Raw genomic sequence first — 19,755 nt, forward strand, 5'->3', positions numbered from 1 at the left:
TAGATATCTTTATGGTATGTTTATTGCATGCACCACACACCAAGGCAAACCTGCTTCTTGGTAATAAACCTTATTCTGATTCTGATAGCATGTCAGTTATAATCTAATTAGCTTTGTGATAACCAAGCGGCTGAGACAACAATAGCAGAGAAATAAGATGCAGAGCTGAGAAAGAGTAGTTTCAGCTTGGATGGCCCCGTAGAAACAGATGACAGCTGTAATCAATGTGGACACCCTGAGAAACCCTGCTATTAACTATCTCATAAACAAATCCTGGGATGGAATACCAATTTAGATAGTTGGCTGAAAACATTTAACTCCAGCATTGGAGGCATCATTTGTCACTTAGGTTATATGAATTGTATGGGATTGCTTCAGGTTTTTACTTCTGAGCCTCGGAGAAAAGAAGTTTTATAGACTAAACTTTTCAACAGACGTATTCACAAGCTGGGTTGTTACAGTCTGCAGTCTGATGACTTTCTGGGTCGTTATTGTGAGTTTGTCAGTTTGGTTAGTTAGGTAATTCTGGAGTTTTGCAGTTTTGTCAGTTTGACTGAAAGCAGCTTTTTTTTAGCTTCTCCTTTGGCATAAATTGCTTTTTGTGTTTTGGATATTTGTAAAATATAATTAAACCATGGCACTACTGCTTGGGTTGAAGGGATTACTTCACTCACAAGATTGTGTAGCAATTACTCACCCAATGTTACACTAACGTCTTGAAGAAACTTTAGTTTCTCTTTGTGGTGAACAACGAATCCAAAAACAGAAAAATCTTGATGATTTGAAGTTATATCAGATTGCATTTAACATCAGTAAAATTAAATCAAAATATCTGTTTAGAAATATCATTTATCCAGTGGTATACAAAGTATTTTCCAAACACATGCTTTTTCGCAACACTGTTACCATGTAAAACACTTTAGCATAAACAGTCTCATGCACACATGAGTAGCGTACCTGGCCAGACACGTGCATTTTAACTCAGCTCAACTGACCACATGTGCAGAATCTATTACCTGTTTTTGACAGTCATGGGCTCACTTAGCTTGGCTTGGCTTGGTTTAGTTTGGGTCATCGGCTAAGCGCAGCAGGGATTCGAATTTCCATTACAACAGGGCTACCCACTTGAAGGTGTGTCTTCAAACTGGTGACGGCTTGTCTTGGGTGATGACGTTTAAAAGCAGAGTGCTGATCCACAGCTTAAGTCCCCTGTTATTTTTGCTGCATGTGTTTTTCCACAGCAGGGCAGGTAAAAGAAGTTTACCTGTTGGAGGTGAGCTGTTTGCAGAGGTGCAGTAAGAGCCTGTTGTCTGCAGCTCTTCGTCAACATCTCACTGTGGCTGTTTCTGCTTTCACTCTTCCCTCCTGCTGTATCATTAGTGTCTCTATTGAAGAAAAGCTTCTTACAAAGTTTCACTAAATCAGCGATAAACAAATTTCATGTCCTATAGATTCTTCCCAGTAAAAGTCCCCCGGTATTTTGTTATGTAAAATTTTTTATTGTGAAGCAGCAGAATAAGGAAATGTTGAGTTTTCGTGCAGCAACTTCACACAACTTCTAATACGGCTGATAGCGAACATGAAACAGTAAAAAAAAACAACAGATATCTAAAGTAAAAACAGGACGCAGGAGAGAAACTAAACTCCAAAGCACAGAGATTCAGTTAGAAGCTACAGAAGGACTAAGAGCTGAACACACATAGATTTAACAATGTCTTTTTCTCTGGTCTCCAGCAGACAGGAGTGAATACAATCTCACAACACACACTGCTTGTTTTACAGGGAGAAGCAGGGTTATCAGGGGTTGGCTGCAGTTGGCGAGATGTTGCCGCTACTCGCGTGAGGGTGGATGGCCCGACCTTTGGACCTACTTGGGAGAAGGTCGATCTCTGGCGCAGCTTAGAGTGCCACTGCACGTCTAAACTGATAATGGAAACGGAAATCTGCGCAGCATGGCTTATCTTGGCACGGCCAAAAGTGACAGTGGAAAAGGCCCACAAATGCATGCGCTTGACCAGAGGTGCAGTTTTAGTGAAAATGCATGTGTTTGGGAATTACTGAGCACATGACTGGATAAATGAGACTTAGATTATACTTCACAAATTGTTTGAGGGTTTGTAAATGTCTGATATACTTCTACTTTTATTAAACATGGTCCCTCTTTGCTTCAGGTCATCAAGAATGTTTACCATTTTGGGATTATACGTTCAGCGTGAAGGCATGTCAGAAAACCAAGACTCACATAACATGTGAGTAACTGACATACAAATGATTATTTTGTGTGTGACGTATTCCTTTAATATATTTGGTAGCTGCTAGAATATCTGACTTATGTTCTGCTATGTTGAAAATGGTCTATAGTCTGGGGGCCTGGTAACACTGTGGTTAGCCAGTAGGCCATAATCTTGCAAGTATGCTGAATACTTTCATTATTGTCTGTTCAATAAAATATCACAAAATGGTGGAGTAATCCCATCAGAATTTGATATAGCTCCTCATTAAATGACTCCCGAAAAGTCCAAAAATATTCACAGCATTATCATGAATCACTAAGGGAGCCAGAAAATATTCACATTTGAGAAGCTGGAAGCAGAGAATTTGGGCATTTTTTTCACCTAAAAATGACTCAAGGTAATTAATCCATTATCAGAATAGCTTCAAATTATTTTTCTGTTGAGGGAGTAATCGGTTAATCAACTAATTGTTGAAGCTCAAAGTCATATTCACTCTATTTGTCCATGCAGAACCCTTGGGCTTGCTCCACTTTAAAGTTAGTGGCCACAAATGCAGATAGGATAAGGACACTTATTTTAAGCCAGATCATAACAACAGTAACGCCAGTAACAACAGTACCTGGATAAGATGGTGGCTGGGTTTTGTCATAAATGTTTGCAAGCTATATACAAAACTGTCTGCTCATAGCTGTAGCTCTTCCTTGTGGAATAGTGCACATCCCCCCTGCACTTTTTCTGAATGTGAATAAAATGTCAACACATCTTTACACTACAAACTGTAAGGCAGAGTTTGTTCCTCTATAAAGGGCATACAAAATGTTTTACTTCAAATCATTTCACATTAAAAAACACAGTTTAAAGAAAGGATTTTCATTTGAAAAGACAAACCACAGGTCATCAGTCTGCCAAATCAACAACTCTCGGCTGCTGTCATCAGGGCTGGACTGGGATAAGAATTCAGGCCAGGAATCTAATGTCAGCCAAGGCTAATCTCCACACAGTCCCAAAGGACCACATACCCTGAAGCTGTGCTGTCGAAGCATTTCTCATATTCAAGTTTATGCCACTAACATATCTTCTAGTTTTATTACTACACAAAAACTGCTTTAAAAACATCCCCAAAACAGACAAATATTTCCTTTTTCAAGAGCTAGTCTACTGCACTTCCATAGTTAAGGCTACAGAAATAGATTTATATGCTGTTTATTTCATCAGAGCTCTGACTGGACTGCTGTTAAACATTTCGTAACTCTGGTAACTTAATAAAGGTCAGCATAAATTCAATCAGGAAGACTTCCTTTATGTATATCCATTCACAGTTCTCTCTCTATCCCACTCCCACCGTTTCCACCAATCAGCTGACTCTGGATGTTCCCTCTCCTGGTTAGCCACTCGAAATTTGCCGCAATCTCCTTCAGCCATTCATGTTGCTGCTGCCAAACTTTAAACCTGTTCTCCTCTGCTCCTGTCAGCCTCCTCCTCCACCTCATTCACCTCCAGTCACCTTATCCAGAGCCCAGGACGAGCTCATCAAAGCCCACTCCTCTTCACATCCAGATCCTCAGCTCCCTCTTCATCTCATCTCATCAACACCACAAGCATCCAGACCCGGTTCCCTAATCTACTTTGTCTTTACCACCTTTCTGGAATAGATGACTTCACAATGGGGTGTAATCGCCAAAGACTTTAAACATTTCTCATACTTATGTGCACATGGAAATAAATATTCTTTTCTCTCAGAACAGGTCTCTCCTGATTGAAGTGTAATAGGCAGTGGTGAAAAGTAACTAATTACATTACTCAAGTACTGTGCTATGTACAGTTGCAAGTGATGACTGCCAGATATCATACCATTAGATTAAGAGCAGGCGGGGGTGGCTGATGTTCTCCAGTTTCAAGTGACTGTAGCTGCCCCATGTTGTTTTCCTTTTGATTTACCCATTTAATTTTGCATGTTAAACACTGGTCTGACACTCTGGGCCAATCAGCTGGCCACGCCACCGGGAATTCTCTTGGTGCTCAGTCTGGGCCTGACTGTCATTAAACTGGTGGACTGTTTTCTCATTAAGCTTGAAAAAGATATTATAGAGTGCCCTCATTTTAAGACAGAGTCTTGTCTATGAGTGTGTTTGCATCTGTGTGGTGGTGTTTTTGCACTTCTATCTATCTTATGAATAATGTAGTCACTGGAGGTTGTGAGTACAATTGAATATTGTTACCGTTAATAATGATCGACACATAATAAAAGTCTTTTTATGATTGGTTAGGCATTGACAATATTTTTGATGCCTTTTTTTTTTTCAAGGTTACCTAATCATTAGAGCAGTCATCTGCCAGATCCGGGACTACTGTGACCCCGAACAAAACAACAGTCTCAGTTCAGTGTAGTTAGCTATTAGCGCTACTGGTGACCTTATGACACTGCTCATCTGAATGCTTAGATGTTCTGGATGCGTGGATGCTTGTTAGGACCTTTAAACATTGCTTCATCGTGTGTTTTATGCTAATAAGAAAGAGTCTTTTTGCCTTAGCTCGCATTATTAGTCAAAAGATGTAATGTTGCTAATTTTCATTGGCGGGGCTGGGTATCGGTTCATGACACCTTTAAGGTATTGACTGATATCCCCCAAAGCCAAGTAATATCAAAACTTCTATAGTCTAGATGACCTGACATGACTTCAGCCTGTTGACCTGACAGCAATTGTTCCCAGAACTGGTTATGTGAATAACAGGAAACAGCAGCTTAAGTGACAGGAAGCACCTACAGTACCTAAAATGCTTGTTTGTTTGACACTATAAATTGTCATGTACCAATTGTTCGTCTTTCTCACGAGATTAAGATCCTCAAATGTGCAACTCTATGTCTGAGTGTCTCTTATTTTAGGTCGTGTTTATGCCACAACACTTCTCCTGACAAACTAAAGCCCATGCAGTCTGTAGTGTGGTGAAGTCAGTGTACTGATGGAAGCGGTGGATAAGCACGCCCCTGTATTTCAACTAAATGCTTTCATTTTCAAGGTGGCTATCACATGAAGAAGAAGAAAAAGGTATCAAATGAAGTACTTTATCTGTATCACTTTAAAGGTACTGGTATTAGTCCTGTATGTTTTTAAACAATACCTAGCCCTATTTTTTTGGGGCAACTTACTTTATTTCAGTTTTTTTGTTCATCTACTGAGATTATTGACTCTGCTAACAAGTAAATCAGATTTTATCATTGTTTAATGTGAGCAAAATGAAAGACGATATGTTACTTAAACCTTAATTAAGAACATTTCATTCTTCAGCTGCTGCTAATTATCCGAATGCCCTCATATATATGTCTTCTCCTTCATCCTCTTGATAATGTTCCATATTTGTCTGCAGGCGTCTGCTGCTTCATTTCAAAATAGAGTTTTGTCCTTTAAAGAATTCACAATAATGGTTCCTCTATACCCCTATAACTATAAAAACACAATTCATCTGCAGTGAGAATGATTTGTGAGAACAGCCATACTGTTAGTAAGTTTGAACCTTTATGGAGACCTATACTGTACCACTGAGACTTGACTCTAGCTCCGAATAAAAGACTTGAATCTTGACTTGTGACTCATCAACATCTGTGGTCTCAGCAAATAGCCGAGAGCCTCGCTAGCTGAGCGAAGGAGCGTTACTGCACCAGGCAGGCAAAGGCGTGAGGTAGTGAGACGACTGTTGCCAGGCATTATTGTCTCTCTCAGCAGTCCCCCAAATTCCAGTGTTGGGACCCCCCATCTCTGGAGCCACATGTGCATGTGTAGACTTACAGGATCCAATCCTGCCAGGACACTGACAGGATTTTCCTTCTATCACACTGTGTTTCAGTAACTGTTTTCAGTTCAACAAGTAAGACTTGTTGAAGGTGGTCTGCCCACTGCTTCCTCAACATAACACAGAGAAAGAGAATTATGAAAAGAAAAGCTACCTTAGGGCATACATTGTATAGGACTTGCAGAGGTGTAGTTAGCAGCCCATTCAGTCCATGGCAGCTAGAAATATCTACTGTTAGATATCGCTTTTTCTGTCCCTCTATATCCGCATCTCCATCCATATTCTTGGAACAAAAGCTGTTTAAACTTGCAGGGGAGTTTTACCTACAGCATGCCATCTGAACCTTGAAAGTTCAACTTCAGTTTGAAAGGAAGAAATTGAAGAAGAGCTTTTACTTTTTACCACAGTACTGTAAAGCAGCCAGTCAGATCCATACGGCTCGCTGGATTGAGCGGAACAGATCACTCTCCTTTAATGCAAACAGACAAAAGAAGCAAATGCACCCATCCAAGTTGTTCAGCTTCCAGGTGTGGGAGACAGATTTGATTGAACATGTCTGGAGCGCTGACAAACTGATGCAGTAATTGATAAAGACGCGCAAATAGAATCGCTTTCAATCGGCACCAGGCCCTGATCAAACTGAGATGTTGTCAACTTGAGCATCTCCATCCATCACACTATCAGCGGTGGGAGACATTATTCTTTTTTCTGAAATTGGATTAAATCCCAAAGCAACAGTGTCGCCACTATCTGAACGCACATATGTGGAGAGGTGTACTGAAACACTGCCTGTACACACTTTGATAGCATGTACAAACATCAATACAGCTATCATACATGAAGAGCTACCATATAAGACACTGACCCCATGGATAGATAAACATGCTCTTACTAACGCAAAGCTGGTAGCCTATAATCTATACAGGAAGTTCATTGTCTCTGTTTTCTACTGCCTTTATATGTCTCGTGTATATGTATGAGTTTAACTGCTCACAAAATAAAACAACAATGCTGTAAAGCCTAAATCAGTAAAAATAAAGCATGATTTGAGGAAGTTTGAACAGCTGAAAAACTTCACAATTTCTCCTTAAAAATGGACGTTGTGTATTTACAGTCATGGCACAGAGGCACAGATGAATTTAAAGTTGGAGGGGTACATGATAATAAATTAAAGCCCAGTTCAGACCAATGATGCGCAACGAGACAAGTTGAAACTAATTGCAGGCGCTGGTCTGCAACATTTTGAAAACCCGCCAATTTAAACCAATAAGACCAGACGAGTTGATGTATCGTCTCCAGCTTTCCAGCTTTTCATTCTTATTTTGTAGCTGAATATAATTTGTAGCTTCTTAAATTATGGATAAGAATAGTGATAGTGAGATTCTTGCTAGAGCTACATTTTCAGGGTGCTTTCAGACCTAGAGTTGTCTTGCTTTGGTCTGAATCAGGGACTATTTTTGTTACAAAGTTGCATGATTGCCTAGAGTTGGTTCGTGTTCTCACGGCAGCATTTACAAGTGGACTGGTCAAATTCATTGTTCAAGAAAGCTGCTCTTGATTGGTCAGAATTTCCATGTGGGAAAAATCCAGGAAGTAAACAAAACGTTAAAGAAGAGTACACTTGCAAGATAAATGTGACACTTTCTAATGTCACAATGGAGGGACAACTACGCAGGTTGATTTTAGCGCTGCTCATCGTGGACTATATTGCTGTCATTGTTCATTTTAGTCAAACCATACAGTTTGAAAACGAGGCGCGGCTCCAACTAGAAAACAATGTTTTGATGCATTGGATGTGCTGAATGTGCATATTAAGGCAGTACAGGAGGAGGTGCACATTAATAATCCTCCAGGACTGTAACATGCTCATGTTTAACCCAAACAATGTGTCATGTGACTGCAGTTGGTTCAGATCCAGGTCGGAACACATTCTCACCACAAACAAACTGCACTAGAGTTCATTCGTAACTGGACCGAGACCACCTCTTCAAGAAGGTCTCGATCCAATTGTTTTGGTGCGCACCTGAGTGAGATTGCTGTGTTCACACCTGCCCAAACAAACCGCACTCAGGGGGCAAATGAACTTGAGTTCAATTGAACCAAACCAAACAGGGCAGGTGTGAAAGCACCCTTAGCTATGAAGAAAAAAAAGACCCAAGCATCATTGGCCCTGGTCATAATAAATATGCCACAATTATTTAAATAACCAGCACTAATTAATCAGTCAATGAGTATGTATGTGTGACAGCAGCAACCCACTGTCCGACATCAACCCACCCTGTGATGATGGAGACCGACATATGTGTCAACAGCCGCAGGGATGTAAATAAGATGAACTCAGGCTAAGCAGGAACGGAGGGTTGCTGTCTGCCACAGCAAGCAAACACGCCGTCTATATATAAATGAGATTGTGCATGCTGTGGTCCAGATGATATTTCATTTGAAGTTTCTATGAATATAACTGACAAAGTTATATTAATAGAGCTTCACCTTAAAATAAAAAACAATCTAGTATTAACATGCTAAAATAATCGTGCACCCTATTTGCCTGACACGTAGACTGACACAAATGATAATGAGCCCTGATTGGATGATTCTTACCTGAGGGGTTGAGCAGCCGCCAGGTGATTGCAGGGTCCGGCCTGCCACTGGCCAAACAACTGAGTGTCACGTTGCTGCCCTCATTCACTGTGATGTCCTCTGACACCTTGTAGATGTTGGCTGGAACTGGGGACAGAAGAGAAGTGACATCAAGGTTAAAACGATTGCTACTATTTATGAGTTTGGAAATGGAGTACTTAGAGTGAAGTGTGTTGGGTCTCACACAGTCCAAGAACTAGAGTTTACTGAGAGGTCTCGGATTTTAGAGGATACCTGATATTTTGCTGCTTTTTACATCCCTTGAAAAGCAATAGTGTTTTATTCATCTCTCTGTAAAACACATTTCAACTAAAGGAAAAAACCCAGACTTTTTCATTATAAAAAAAAAGCACTAGCCTTCTATGTCAGCTGCTTTGCCCCCATAACATCCATTACCATCTCTTCAGATAAACCACTGGCTACAAACAGAGATTAAATGCAAACACAAGCTGACCTTGATTCTCTCAGTAAGAGGAAGAGTTTTCGAAAAGCTTTGGAGAACCTTTTCTTTCCCACTGCTAAAGCCCTCAGAGGAACTTACAGTAAACTTTTTCAACCCAGGATCCAAATAAGTAATTTAATCTCATGCCCCGGGACCTGAGCTCATGAAAACAGATTGCTCCTCTTGTCATAAGGGGACCCACCAGACGCTTGGCTCTGACTCTGAGTTCAGACACATACCTTCAGAAAAGCAGGCTTTAATATACAAATCAAAATTTCGAAGTAGAATGAAGAATCTTTTTATGTGCATGTATGTGACACTGATGTTCAAAGTAACACGGAGCGTTCTCATGCCAACGCTGCGTATAATGATCACCCTGCCTCGTGATCACCGTCTAGTGCTCACTCCCGTTGCTCTCACTCCCACACAAACAGAGACTCAGTGAGCAGGAGAGGGGAGGGAGAAACCTTTACTCTGGCAAAAAAACAACTCGGATGAATTAAGAAGGTACAGTCTGTTTTAAAACGAGTCAGCAGCAAAGATGCAATCAATCATGAAGGATGTGGAGGGCATACATCACTGTTTCCACAAACTGTGGGTGAAGTGGCTGGGATAAGGTATCGTATATACAGATATGAGGAGAGAAACACAAATAATGATCAATGACTTTGGAATATGATAAATGTTGGAGCACGCAAAATGCGAGCAAATGAAGAAGAGTAACTTTTTCTTCTTATAAAGTCGTGATAAGAGGATTTACTATTCTAATTTCAGGTGCGTGCATGTGTGTGTGTGTCAGGTCTGCAGTCATTTTGGCTGGACACACCTTAAGCCCCGTTCAGATCAAAGATTCGCAACGAGACGGTTTATTATCTCTGTGCAACAACTACAAGCTTTCCAAGCTTATTTTGTGGCTGAATATAATTTGTAGCTTCTTAAAAGATGAATGAGGATAGTGATAGTGAGATACTGGCTACAGCTGCATTTTAATCAGTCAATGAGAATTTATGTATGTCGGGGCATAAGCACATACAGTGAGCATCAGCAAACCACCGTCTGACCCTGGCACTCCATGAGGATGGAAACAGAGGGCTCGGCGGGGACAAAGCACCTGCTGCAGCAAGTGAACACGCTGTCTGTGATCATTTTGACTTGACCAGTGGACTTCACTACAAGACAATTGGCTGTACAAACAGGTGAGGTTGTAAAACCAGCCGCCGGCGATTTGACCAGCTGAGTCACAGGTGAGACCATCAGCCAGCTTGAGTCGAGCTCAGACAGGCCAGTTCACACTGCTGCAGCTTCTTAATAAGACATTTTTGTCGAGCCACAAGTGTCACGGTGGTTTACATTGCGAAAGCTTTATGACAAAATCCCTTGACAACACCAACTCCCATCGGAGTGCACACAGGCAGGAGAGGGACAGACACTAGGATCGTTCGAGATGAACTGCGCCTCGCCTGGAAAGTAGACGAGAGCAGGCGGCCGCAGCGGGGGGCGGTGACAAAAAGCTGCAGTCCGTACAGGAAGTCACAGACACACTAACATCCTGTCTGGAATGATGTCAATTCATTAAAAAAGTGATCAGACCCATATATCAGTTTGTTTTCACCATCAGTCACACAACATGTTTTCTGTTCACAGAATAAACCTTCAGGTCAGACAAATACAATCTTAATCTCTAAAATTCAACAAAAATGAGTAGTTTATCTAAAACGTCATATTGTTGCGTCGGCATCTGAACCAATCAGCTGTTAGATCAGGTGAGAGCCAGGCGGTGCAGGCAGTGGAGAGCAACTGCAGTGCCTGGCTCTAAAAACTGCGGCCGCCTCGCTCTCGCGGCTTTATCGCCGTCCACTTTTGTAATACATCAGAGCAAGTCGGGATGAAGTCGGACACAAAACTAACCGGCATGCACTGTGCGCCGATCACTGGTGATCGAATCTGCGCAGGACTGGCTCATCTCGAACGAACCTACTGTATTGATTTCACTTTCAGCCATGCTTGTTGTTGCCGTCGGTAACTGTATGACGTCAATATGTCAACATGTCGAAAAAAAGTTTCGAGTTTTTCATATGATATTAAAAATTATAACGGTATTATCATGAACAAGATGATATGACATGCCCCTAGTACTTACATGTTTTGATCGGCAAGATAATCTCTACAATTGAACAACACTTTTGTTATTTTTTAAGCATACATGCAATTGCCACATGTAAAAAGCAACAAAAGCCAACACTGCTTCAGAGCCGTGTTTTCCGTAATGATGTCCTGCAGCCTCGTTGGCCACTTGTTAGCAACCGCCTTTTATAAGACATGTAAAAGCTTCCAGAGTCACAACTTAGGTGTTTACTGACCTACTTTGTGTCAATTAAAATGTGAAAATATCTTAAGCTTGGGTTCACATTAGACCTTATTTCAGACACTGTGAATGCCGTGTCCACAGCCACACAAAAGGTTGAATGATGCCCATGCTCACCCACACCATTACCACATGTTCAGTTACCTTTTAATTTGCAGTCACGTGAAATACAAACAACACCAGTTTGTTTAGTTTAAAAGTTATCAGCACTTAGACAACACACTGTTTTCTAAATGAAGCATACACATTTAGTTTACACTGTTTTGTCATTTTGCTATTTGCTTTTGTAAGTTATGAATTATTTTCTCTTTACCTGAAGTCACTTCCTGGTTGAAGTTGGGCAAAAGACGTTATGTATTGTTGACCTCTTTTGAGGGCCCTATAACTCAAATTTTGTTATCTTTCGTCAGTTGCTTTGTAACATTTGCTTTCTGGGAAAATAAACCCACCTTTTTTTAAACTTTAAACCCGTGTTTTTGTGCTTTGACTGCTTGGTCAGCGACACCTAACTGAAAACCCATTCAAAAAACCTGTTGACTTCAGGAAGAGGGAGCCGGAAGTGCAAAAATGCTCACTAATTTTCATGTTTTGGGACTCATTCTATAGCACTCTATGAAGTAAGAAGGGATAGTCACTTGGATTTAATTTGAGCAAGTTTTATTGTTATACTTTCAATTTTCTCCAGTTGTATGTTTGGTGATGACACTGTTGTAAGCCCTCAGTTACACCAAAAACTTTTCCCGATTTTAAATCAGTTTCATGTATCAGTTGCATTATTGTTCTTTGATAAGCTGTCATCTCAGTCAGACACATTTATGTCAAGGTACTGATCATTTAGCAAATTGCTTTACAGTTGGATCTGGCAGACTATGCATGCTATTTTTGCCATTGAAGCGTGGCACTGCAGCATCATAAACTTTAACCTACTTTCACTCAAAGATCATAAATAACAAAATGTCTTTGTCTCATGATCTGCGTGCCGAAACACCATGATCAATTTCTGTTTTGTTGTCAGCAAGCAGATATGTCAAAAAGAGAACAAGGACGCTTAAAGATTAAATGCTGATAGATTTGTGTGTTTGCAGGCTGTTCTGCTGTTTGTCCTTCGCATGTCTTATTTGTGCCGATAAACTATAGAATATGTGTGTTATTTTGTGATCCACTCTTGACCTGAATTCATCGCCTGCTGTGTATCGAGCACATTCACAGTATCAGCTTGTCATTCAAAGTCAAATCATAAATAATCCGAGAAAATCTTTTGCATTAGTTTGACAGAAAGTCGAGAGAAGGCTTGCTGAATCGCTTGTCTTTTTGTTGTTCATGAAATGTGACCCGACCCTGAATGAACCCAAAAAGTATAATTATGCTTTTAAAACCCCAGGAGGCGTTGCAAACAATAAACACATACTTTAAATTCTATACTATAACTGCACCCTTACCTGCGCACAATCAATTCTTCACTATTTCTCAGGTCAAAAAGAAGAGAAAATATGTTGGTAAAATATCCATAAAGCACAAAACTGATTGTCTTTGTTATACAATTTAATTTGAGGGGCTCTTTCAGCACGAAATTAAAATATTGTATTTGCGTTTCATGTTTGTAATCCTGATTGGGATGTAATAGATAATTTAGAAGCCGTTCTTAAAAATTAAAACACATCAAACAACTTCTCTTCAGAACACCATGCTTTATTTAACAATTGTTTTGAGCTTTCTTGCTTTCATCAGGATGGTGCCTGAGGCTGTTTCTAGTAAGATAGAGGTCTTTCTCAACCCATCAGCGAGCATGTAGACTTTATATCGCATGTCACTCAGTTGAAGTGTAAATTCAGGAGGTGGAAATGTGTACCGAAATGTCAGATTTTGAATAAAACAATTGCCTCAGAGTGTTTGGCTCTGCCCTGCACTTGCATGGCAGTGCATTAAACTGCCATGATTAAACTAACAGTCTTCCACTCTCTGCACATCAGAGTCGCATTTATTTATCAATCAAAATCATTTACACATAAAAATCAGAGGTGGGGAGTAAACCATTAAAGCTCATGGGTTACCTGCTGAAAAGTGTCAACAGCAGCACTATCAAAAAGCTGGTGTGGAGAGTAACAGACTCTGCCAACTGTTGTCAATTTGTCCATAAACAGGGCACTTAAACCCCAACTGCTCCATTAAAGTTACTCATTGGCCCTGTTATAAAAAAAAAAAAAAAAGCGCTATAGTCGTACTCTTATTGTGGGTGTTATCTGTGCCAGCATGGCTTCTTCGTTCCACGAGGCACGTTTCCAGTTTTGTACCTTTAATTCTGGTGCCTATATGAGGCTGCTTTAAAGACTTATCTTGATTTACTCCACAAAAACCATTAAAGCTATTTTGTTTGTCTGGCTGACTGTGAAACTAACAAAAAACATATATTGAAAATTTATACTGAAAGCATTTAAGAGTTCCAAGTTGTAAACACATTTGCGAGAGCGGCATCATGTGGGAATTCATACGCTATCTAAATCTGATAGGAGTTGCCGTGTTGAATTGAAATGAAGCTGCCCCGCTCCTCCGTATCGACCATGTTTTCTAAGAAACAATATTTCAGTGTTTGTCTCTTTCAGATTGTTTCTCTAGCAAGGTTATTATTGAAGCTTTGTCTCTGTACAGCATCACTAACAGCTTTGCCCCAACCAACGTGTCTCTCTCTTTCCCTCACACACACACACACGCACAACATCCCCAAGTAACCCATCTCTCTAATACCAACTGACAAGACTTTCACAATCGTGCCAAACAGCATTTTAAATGAAGTCATACAGAGTTACTGCTGTAGTCAAATGACCAAGCTAAAATGAAGATGTTTTTTCCAGATATGGAGAGATGGAAGACGGGTGAAGGGGTGGGGTGGGGCTGCTGGGGTGGAGACACTCGATTGAGGTGACAAAGGATCCAATTGTCTTTTTTCCACCTCAAAAACAACCAAAGCGAGGGGGTGGGGAGGGGTGGGAAAGTTGATTGGCTGAGTAGCATGTGTGACCGGAGAATTAATCCTCGCAAAGCATAGATAAAAATGGATCGGGTAAAAAACAACTACTCATGCTCTGATAACCCTGTCACCTCTATGAATGTGAGGGAAGATGGGGAGAGAAAAGGAAAGGGAGAGGAGATGAATAAAGGAAGACAATAGTGAGAGAGGAAGTGTGAATGACATTTCAGCCCCTGTCACCATATAGCGCCGGGTGTCCAGCTGACAGCAATGAAGGGGGAGGATGGAGAAGAAAGGAGTGAATTGTAATCATAGGTCAACCTTAAAGGAACAATGTTGGAGAGGGCATCTCTTTGAAAAGCACTTTACTTCCACAACTACAGGATGGATGAATTCCATGGAGATACACTGCACTATACACTAATGCTTTCCTGATAGCTGGGTTTGTGTGAATTATGGTATAGACACAGGTAGGGGGATAAAAACACTCACATTTAACATCATAATCTGCAAGGCACACACTCCCTTTCAGATGTACTCTTGGACCTCTACATCTCTGCGCATTTTACTTTCTTATTTTCTGATACATTCCCTCAAATAACATTAATTTCCATTCATAGCCCGATACACCCAGCTACAGTGTACAGGGGCCTTTTTACTCATCAGGTTTGGAAAAGAAAAACATCATGTCCTCTGCGGCTAACGATCCTCTATTTGGTTTGGTTTTTCCAATTCCTCAAGAATAATAAATCTCTGATGAAAATGTTATAAATACACTGACCTTGCTTTCAACTCTAATTTCAAACTTCAAAGACGGAAAGAAAGAGGGAGCGAGAGAAAAAGACAGAAAGTGAGAAGAGAGCAGAGAGAGCAAGAGTAATTAGGGGGAGAATGTGTTTGTGTTTGTGTTTGTAGGTCTGTGCATTAACTGTGCGCTCGCATAAGAAGGGATAGAGACAGCCAGAGCCACGGGCACTTCCTTCCTCACACGGACATGTGACAAATTATTCACCATGGGGAAAAATGCAAGATGAGGGAAGCACTAAACTTCTGTCTCTGCAGGATTAATCAGTCTCATTCATTACTGGTTATATTTACACGCACCTATCATTGCAACTATTCTCTAATGATCTGATCAGGACCTGAAACCTGCCAAATGAATGGGTTTGTGTAGGGCAGCATAAAGGCTACACACATCAGGATTTACTGTTAATAATGCAAATACTCCATGTATGTGTTTTTAAACAGTTATTAACCATTCAACAACATTAATAGTAAACAGACAGTGAAAAACCCCTGGTGTCATTGTGGGTAATTGGTCTGCACCATTACATTTTTAAATTGGAGGACCAGTCCTGTAACCTGCAGGTTGCTGCAGAGATTCATTAATTTGAAGTAAAAGGCTTTCATGCAGTTGAAAATCAGCTTTGGATGACAGGTAATAGCTAAAATCCCCTTTATTTTTTTTTCAAGCAAAGTAATATTCAACCGCCTCTCTTGCTATAATTTAATAGGAATTCATTTTTTGATTTCTTATGCACGTTGATCTGTAATTGTGGGTATTTTCATTTTCAAATACTGTTCGTGCTTGTTCACCAGAGTGATGGACATCCAGCCCAGTGTCCCCAGTGTTACCTCTCGATGACCACCTACCGGCTCCAAACCATAGTAGGGAACATGCTGGCTTATTACCATTAATTTAGCTTGGCTCGTTCCTAGCTGGTAACTATTTTCTAGCAGTCCCGACCATTTGGCAGAAGGAAGGATGGTGATGCGTTCAGGTGCCGTTCACTAACAATGGCTTTACTGCAGTCTTCACCACAATACAACAAACATGGCCTTCTCATGAGGTTTAACAGTAGCCCTGAGCGTATCTAGACACTTCAGTCTGCGGACTATCATCACTCTTTGCCGCCTGTCGTCTTCACTGTGACACAAAGAGAGAGCTGCTTCCCTCCACACACACAATGAAGTACACTTCACACCCTCACAGGTTACCAACAAGGCCACTGCCCCTTAAAGGGGAAGAAAAGGTGAGCTGGTAACACTTGGAATTACTTCCATGTACCTTACAATTTACCTCCAATGAATGTTAATACCAATGCAGAAAGTAGTGTGACCCATATGTAATGATGTGGAAAGCAAGGGTGTAGAAGTAGGGGCAGACCAGTTTGACCTCTGACCAATTTTCATGCAGACCTGAATCTGCCAGTTGTCACAGACTATCAATTAACATTTGTATTTTTATTTGCCCTAACTACAATATTTAACCTTAACCAAGTGTTGTAGTTGCCTGACCCTAACTATGCCTTACCCATATAGGGTGGTTGTAGCTGAGGAAGTAAAGCAGGTTGTCCAATAATTGGACAGGTGGCTGTTTGATCCCTGATTCCACCAGTCCGCATGTTGAAGTGTTCTTGGGCAAGACACTGAACCCTATCAATTGCCACTGATGTGTGAGTGTGAATGTTTAAGCTAAGTAGCAAGTGGCACCTTGTACGGTTGCCTCGGACTAGTGTTGGACACCAGTGTGTGAATGGGAGAGCGTGACATGTTGTATACTAGGAAGGCGTATGTAAGTGCAGGTCCTTTTACCATTTGGACCATTTTGAATTCATTATAACAACAATCTCTAACCTAAACAATATGGTAGTTTTGTTAATTTGGCATTGAATGTGAAAAAAAAAGAAATGTAATCCAGAGTTCTGCAGAATGGTCCAAAACTAATGTTCATGTCTGGCGAATGGCGATAGGGTTGAAAAGCAGAGATCAATTCAATTCAGTTGTGCTGCCAGTGTGAACAAGACAGTTGGTACTAATCAAATATGTATATACATAACTGGCTGCCATGAAAAATAGCAAATCCCACCTCACCCACATCTACTCCTACACAAACATGCTAATTTGCAACAAGCAAAGATCTTGTTTTAACCATATATAGTGACAAAATGTATAAAGACTCATATCCGCTGGATGGTACAGCATTGCTCAACACGACTTGACTCAGTTAAAACTGGATTTCCATTGGGAAGAGTTGTGGGTAGTGTCTGGTACCTGGTATTTGAGGTTCTAAGTGCGCTGATCGGATACAAGAGTTAAAACACTGCAGAGCACTGATTGGTCAGAGAGAACTGTCACTAAAATTGTCACTTGCACACAACAACACGGGACATCTTGCACGAACCCAACATTTTTAAATAGTCAAGCCATCTATAGCAACTGCAAAGGAAGCCAGCAAAACCACGCTACAGTCAACTGACGGAGTGCAGATGTTCCTCTGTGTGGTTGCCAATGAAAGGATCAAGCGAGAGCTGGATTGAACAGATCATGCTGCGGCGCCTTGAGGATGATGTCACAGCAGTTTCTTGGGCGTTGATATGACAATTAGCTGATAATCCCGCCTACACTGACAGGGTACCATCGGCAGTGGAAAACCAAATCAAGAAAAGCTCTGGTGCCAAAAGTGAGTCAAGTGTCCAGTTGATCTGACCCTTACAATAGAAATGATTCTTAAATGCCGGACTTGAGTTGCTGTCGGAAAATTGAACAATTTGGAAGAAGACAAACTCCAAGGACAAAGAGGTTGAGATTAATCTACATGTGATTCAGCGAAACAAAGATGTTTAATTTGGCACTTTCACAAATGTCTTGTCCAATTTAACAAAAGAAACAGCACAGGGAGGGAAATTAATGCTGTGAACACGGTGTACTCATAATAAAAATGCTAAAATGGTTTGACCTGAAAGTAACAGCCAAGACAAAATAACAAAGGCGTCATCCCTGATTGGCGATACAAAGAGTGCAACTCAGTCGACCACAGAAGAGGCTGGACGAACACTTGCAAAATAACAGAAAAACAAACTGATGAAGTGCATTTTAAGAGCAGGACACAACCAGCTTGTCATACCCCTCTTTGCATCTGCCACTAAACCAGAACCCCACATCTTTATTCAGGATAAACCAGGACTGTCTCTCTCCTACTCTGCATCTCTCTCCCCCTGGTCTTCATTTCTTATAATCACAGGTGGTCCACTCTCTGATGTATCAAAAATATGCCAAAATTTTTACTTGGTCTGTCTCAAATGCTGGCATATTGAGCATGAAATTAGCCTTTGAACAGAAGCAGGGGAGACAGCAGGTAATATGCAACCTCACCCACCTGGACGCTGTCAGATTGCTTTATATTCAAGTTAAACTGTTCATTACAATTCAGGATTTACTGCGCCAAACTCTATTCCACTCTTTAGAGCACAAACAGGAAACAATAAACAGCCCGACAGCTTTGGGCTTTGACTGCGAAATTCATTCCCTTACCTCGCCCCATCACAGACTATTGGTTGAAACAACAATATACATGTGACTTTATGGACACACAATAGGAGGCAGAGACACAATAAAGGAATCTTTTGGCGTTAAAGAGAACTATATCTTTTACAAGCAAAGCAAAGGCACAGTTACAGGTCTTTTCTATCAAAGACATTAAAGTATTGTATAGCAATAAATCATGTATACTGTCATCGCTTCTGTGTATACCATTTTCCATATTTTGTTTTTTTTTTTTCCCCCTTGGGCTCATTTCGCTCCCTCCTACATTTACTCCCTGCTGGCTTTCAATGTGACATTTGGAGGAGTGATGCGGCAGAGAGTGAAGAAGAGGCGTGCGATTATGCTCAGCTAATTTGAAACCATTAGAAGATAATCAGGAGAAAGCACTCGCAGCTCTTTAGCTTTTAGCTTTTAGTGCTCGGAAGCTTTGCTGCCAATTACCTGCTTTTTATGAAACAAGGTCAGCCCAAAACCAACCAACGAAAGCCCCCCCAAAAAAACAAATATAACCAGCTTGTTGGCCACCAGGGTGGCTCCTGTCACAGCTCAGAGATTGAACAGTGTGGCCTTAAACAATCATCCCCTGTGCTTTGATGCTGGTGTGAGTTTGTGTTCAGATTTTCGTTTGCCTTTTCCTGCATCTCTGCCGCTTTGGCTCCTTGACCTTACAAGGCTTTTACTGCAGAAACTAAGAGAGCGACAATCAGGGAATCTCGACTGGACTATCATCAATCTTCTCTGGATTTTGGCCATTTGAGGTCAAAGTAGGAAGGGAAGCGCACACACCCACTTTGATAAATCTAAGCCCTTACTTGTATTATGACTTACTGAGAGACTTTTGAATGGGGAAAAAAGGCCAAAGGAAAGAGGAGCAACGAAAGGAGCAAAATGTAATCACCATGCTACATCTCTAAATGTCTGCAATGTGCTTGTGTTGATAAAGAATATCTCTTTAGATTAACACTAAGCCTTGTGGCTGAGCCGTTGGTTGTAG

General features: G+C 40.9%; 1 protein-coding gene across 2 annotated transcripts in view; it reads right to left on the reverse strand.

The window, feature by feature from the left end:
- The window catches only part of lsamp (limbic system associated membrane protein), a 632,217-nt gene that overhangs the window by 42,111 nt on the left and 570,351 nt on the right, over positions 1–19,755 (reverse strand). For both annotated transcript variants that reach the window (XM_050059103.1, XM_050059093.1), the window contains one exon: positions 8,625–8,750. In XM_050059103.1, the coding sequence (XP_049915060.1) occupies positions 8,625–8,750 (126 nt within the window). The remainder of the gene's footprint in view (positions 1–8,624; positions 8,751–19,755) is intronic.

Source organism: Epinephelus moara, chromosome 2 (genome assembly GCF_006386435.1).
Source record: "Epinephelus moara isolate mb chromosome 2, YSFRI_EMoa_1.0, whole genome shotgun sequence".
Lineage (NCBI taxonomy): Eukaryota > Metazoa > Chordata > Actinopteri > Perciformes > Serranidae > Epinephelus > Epinephelus moara.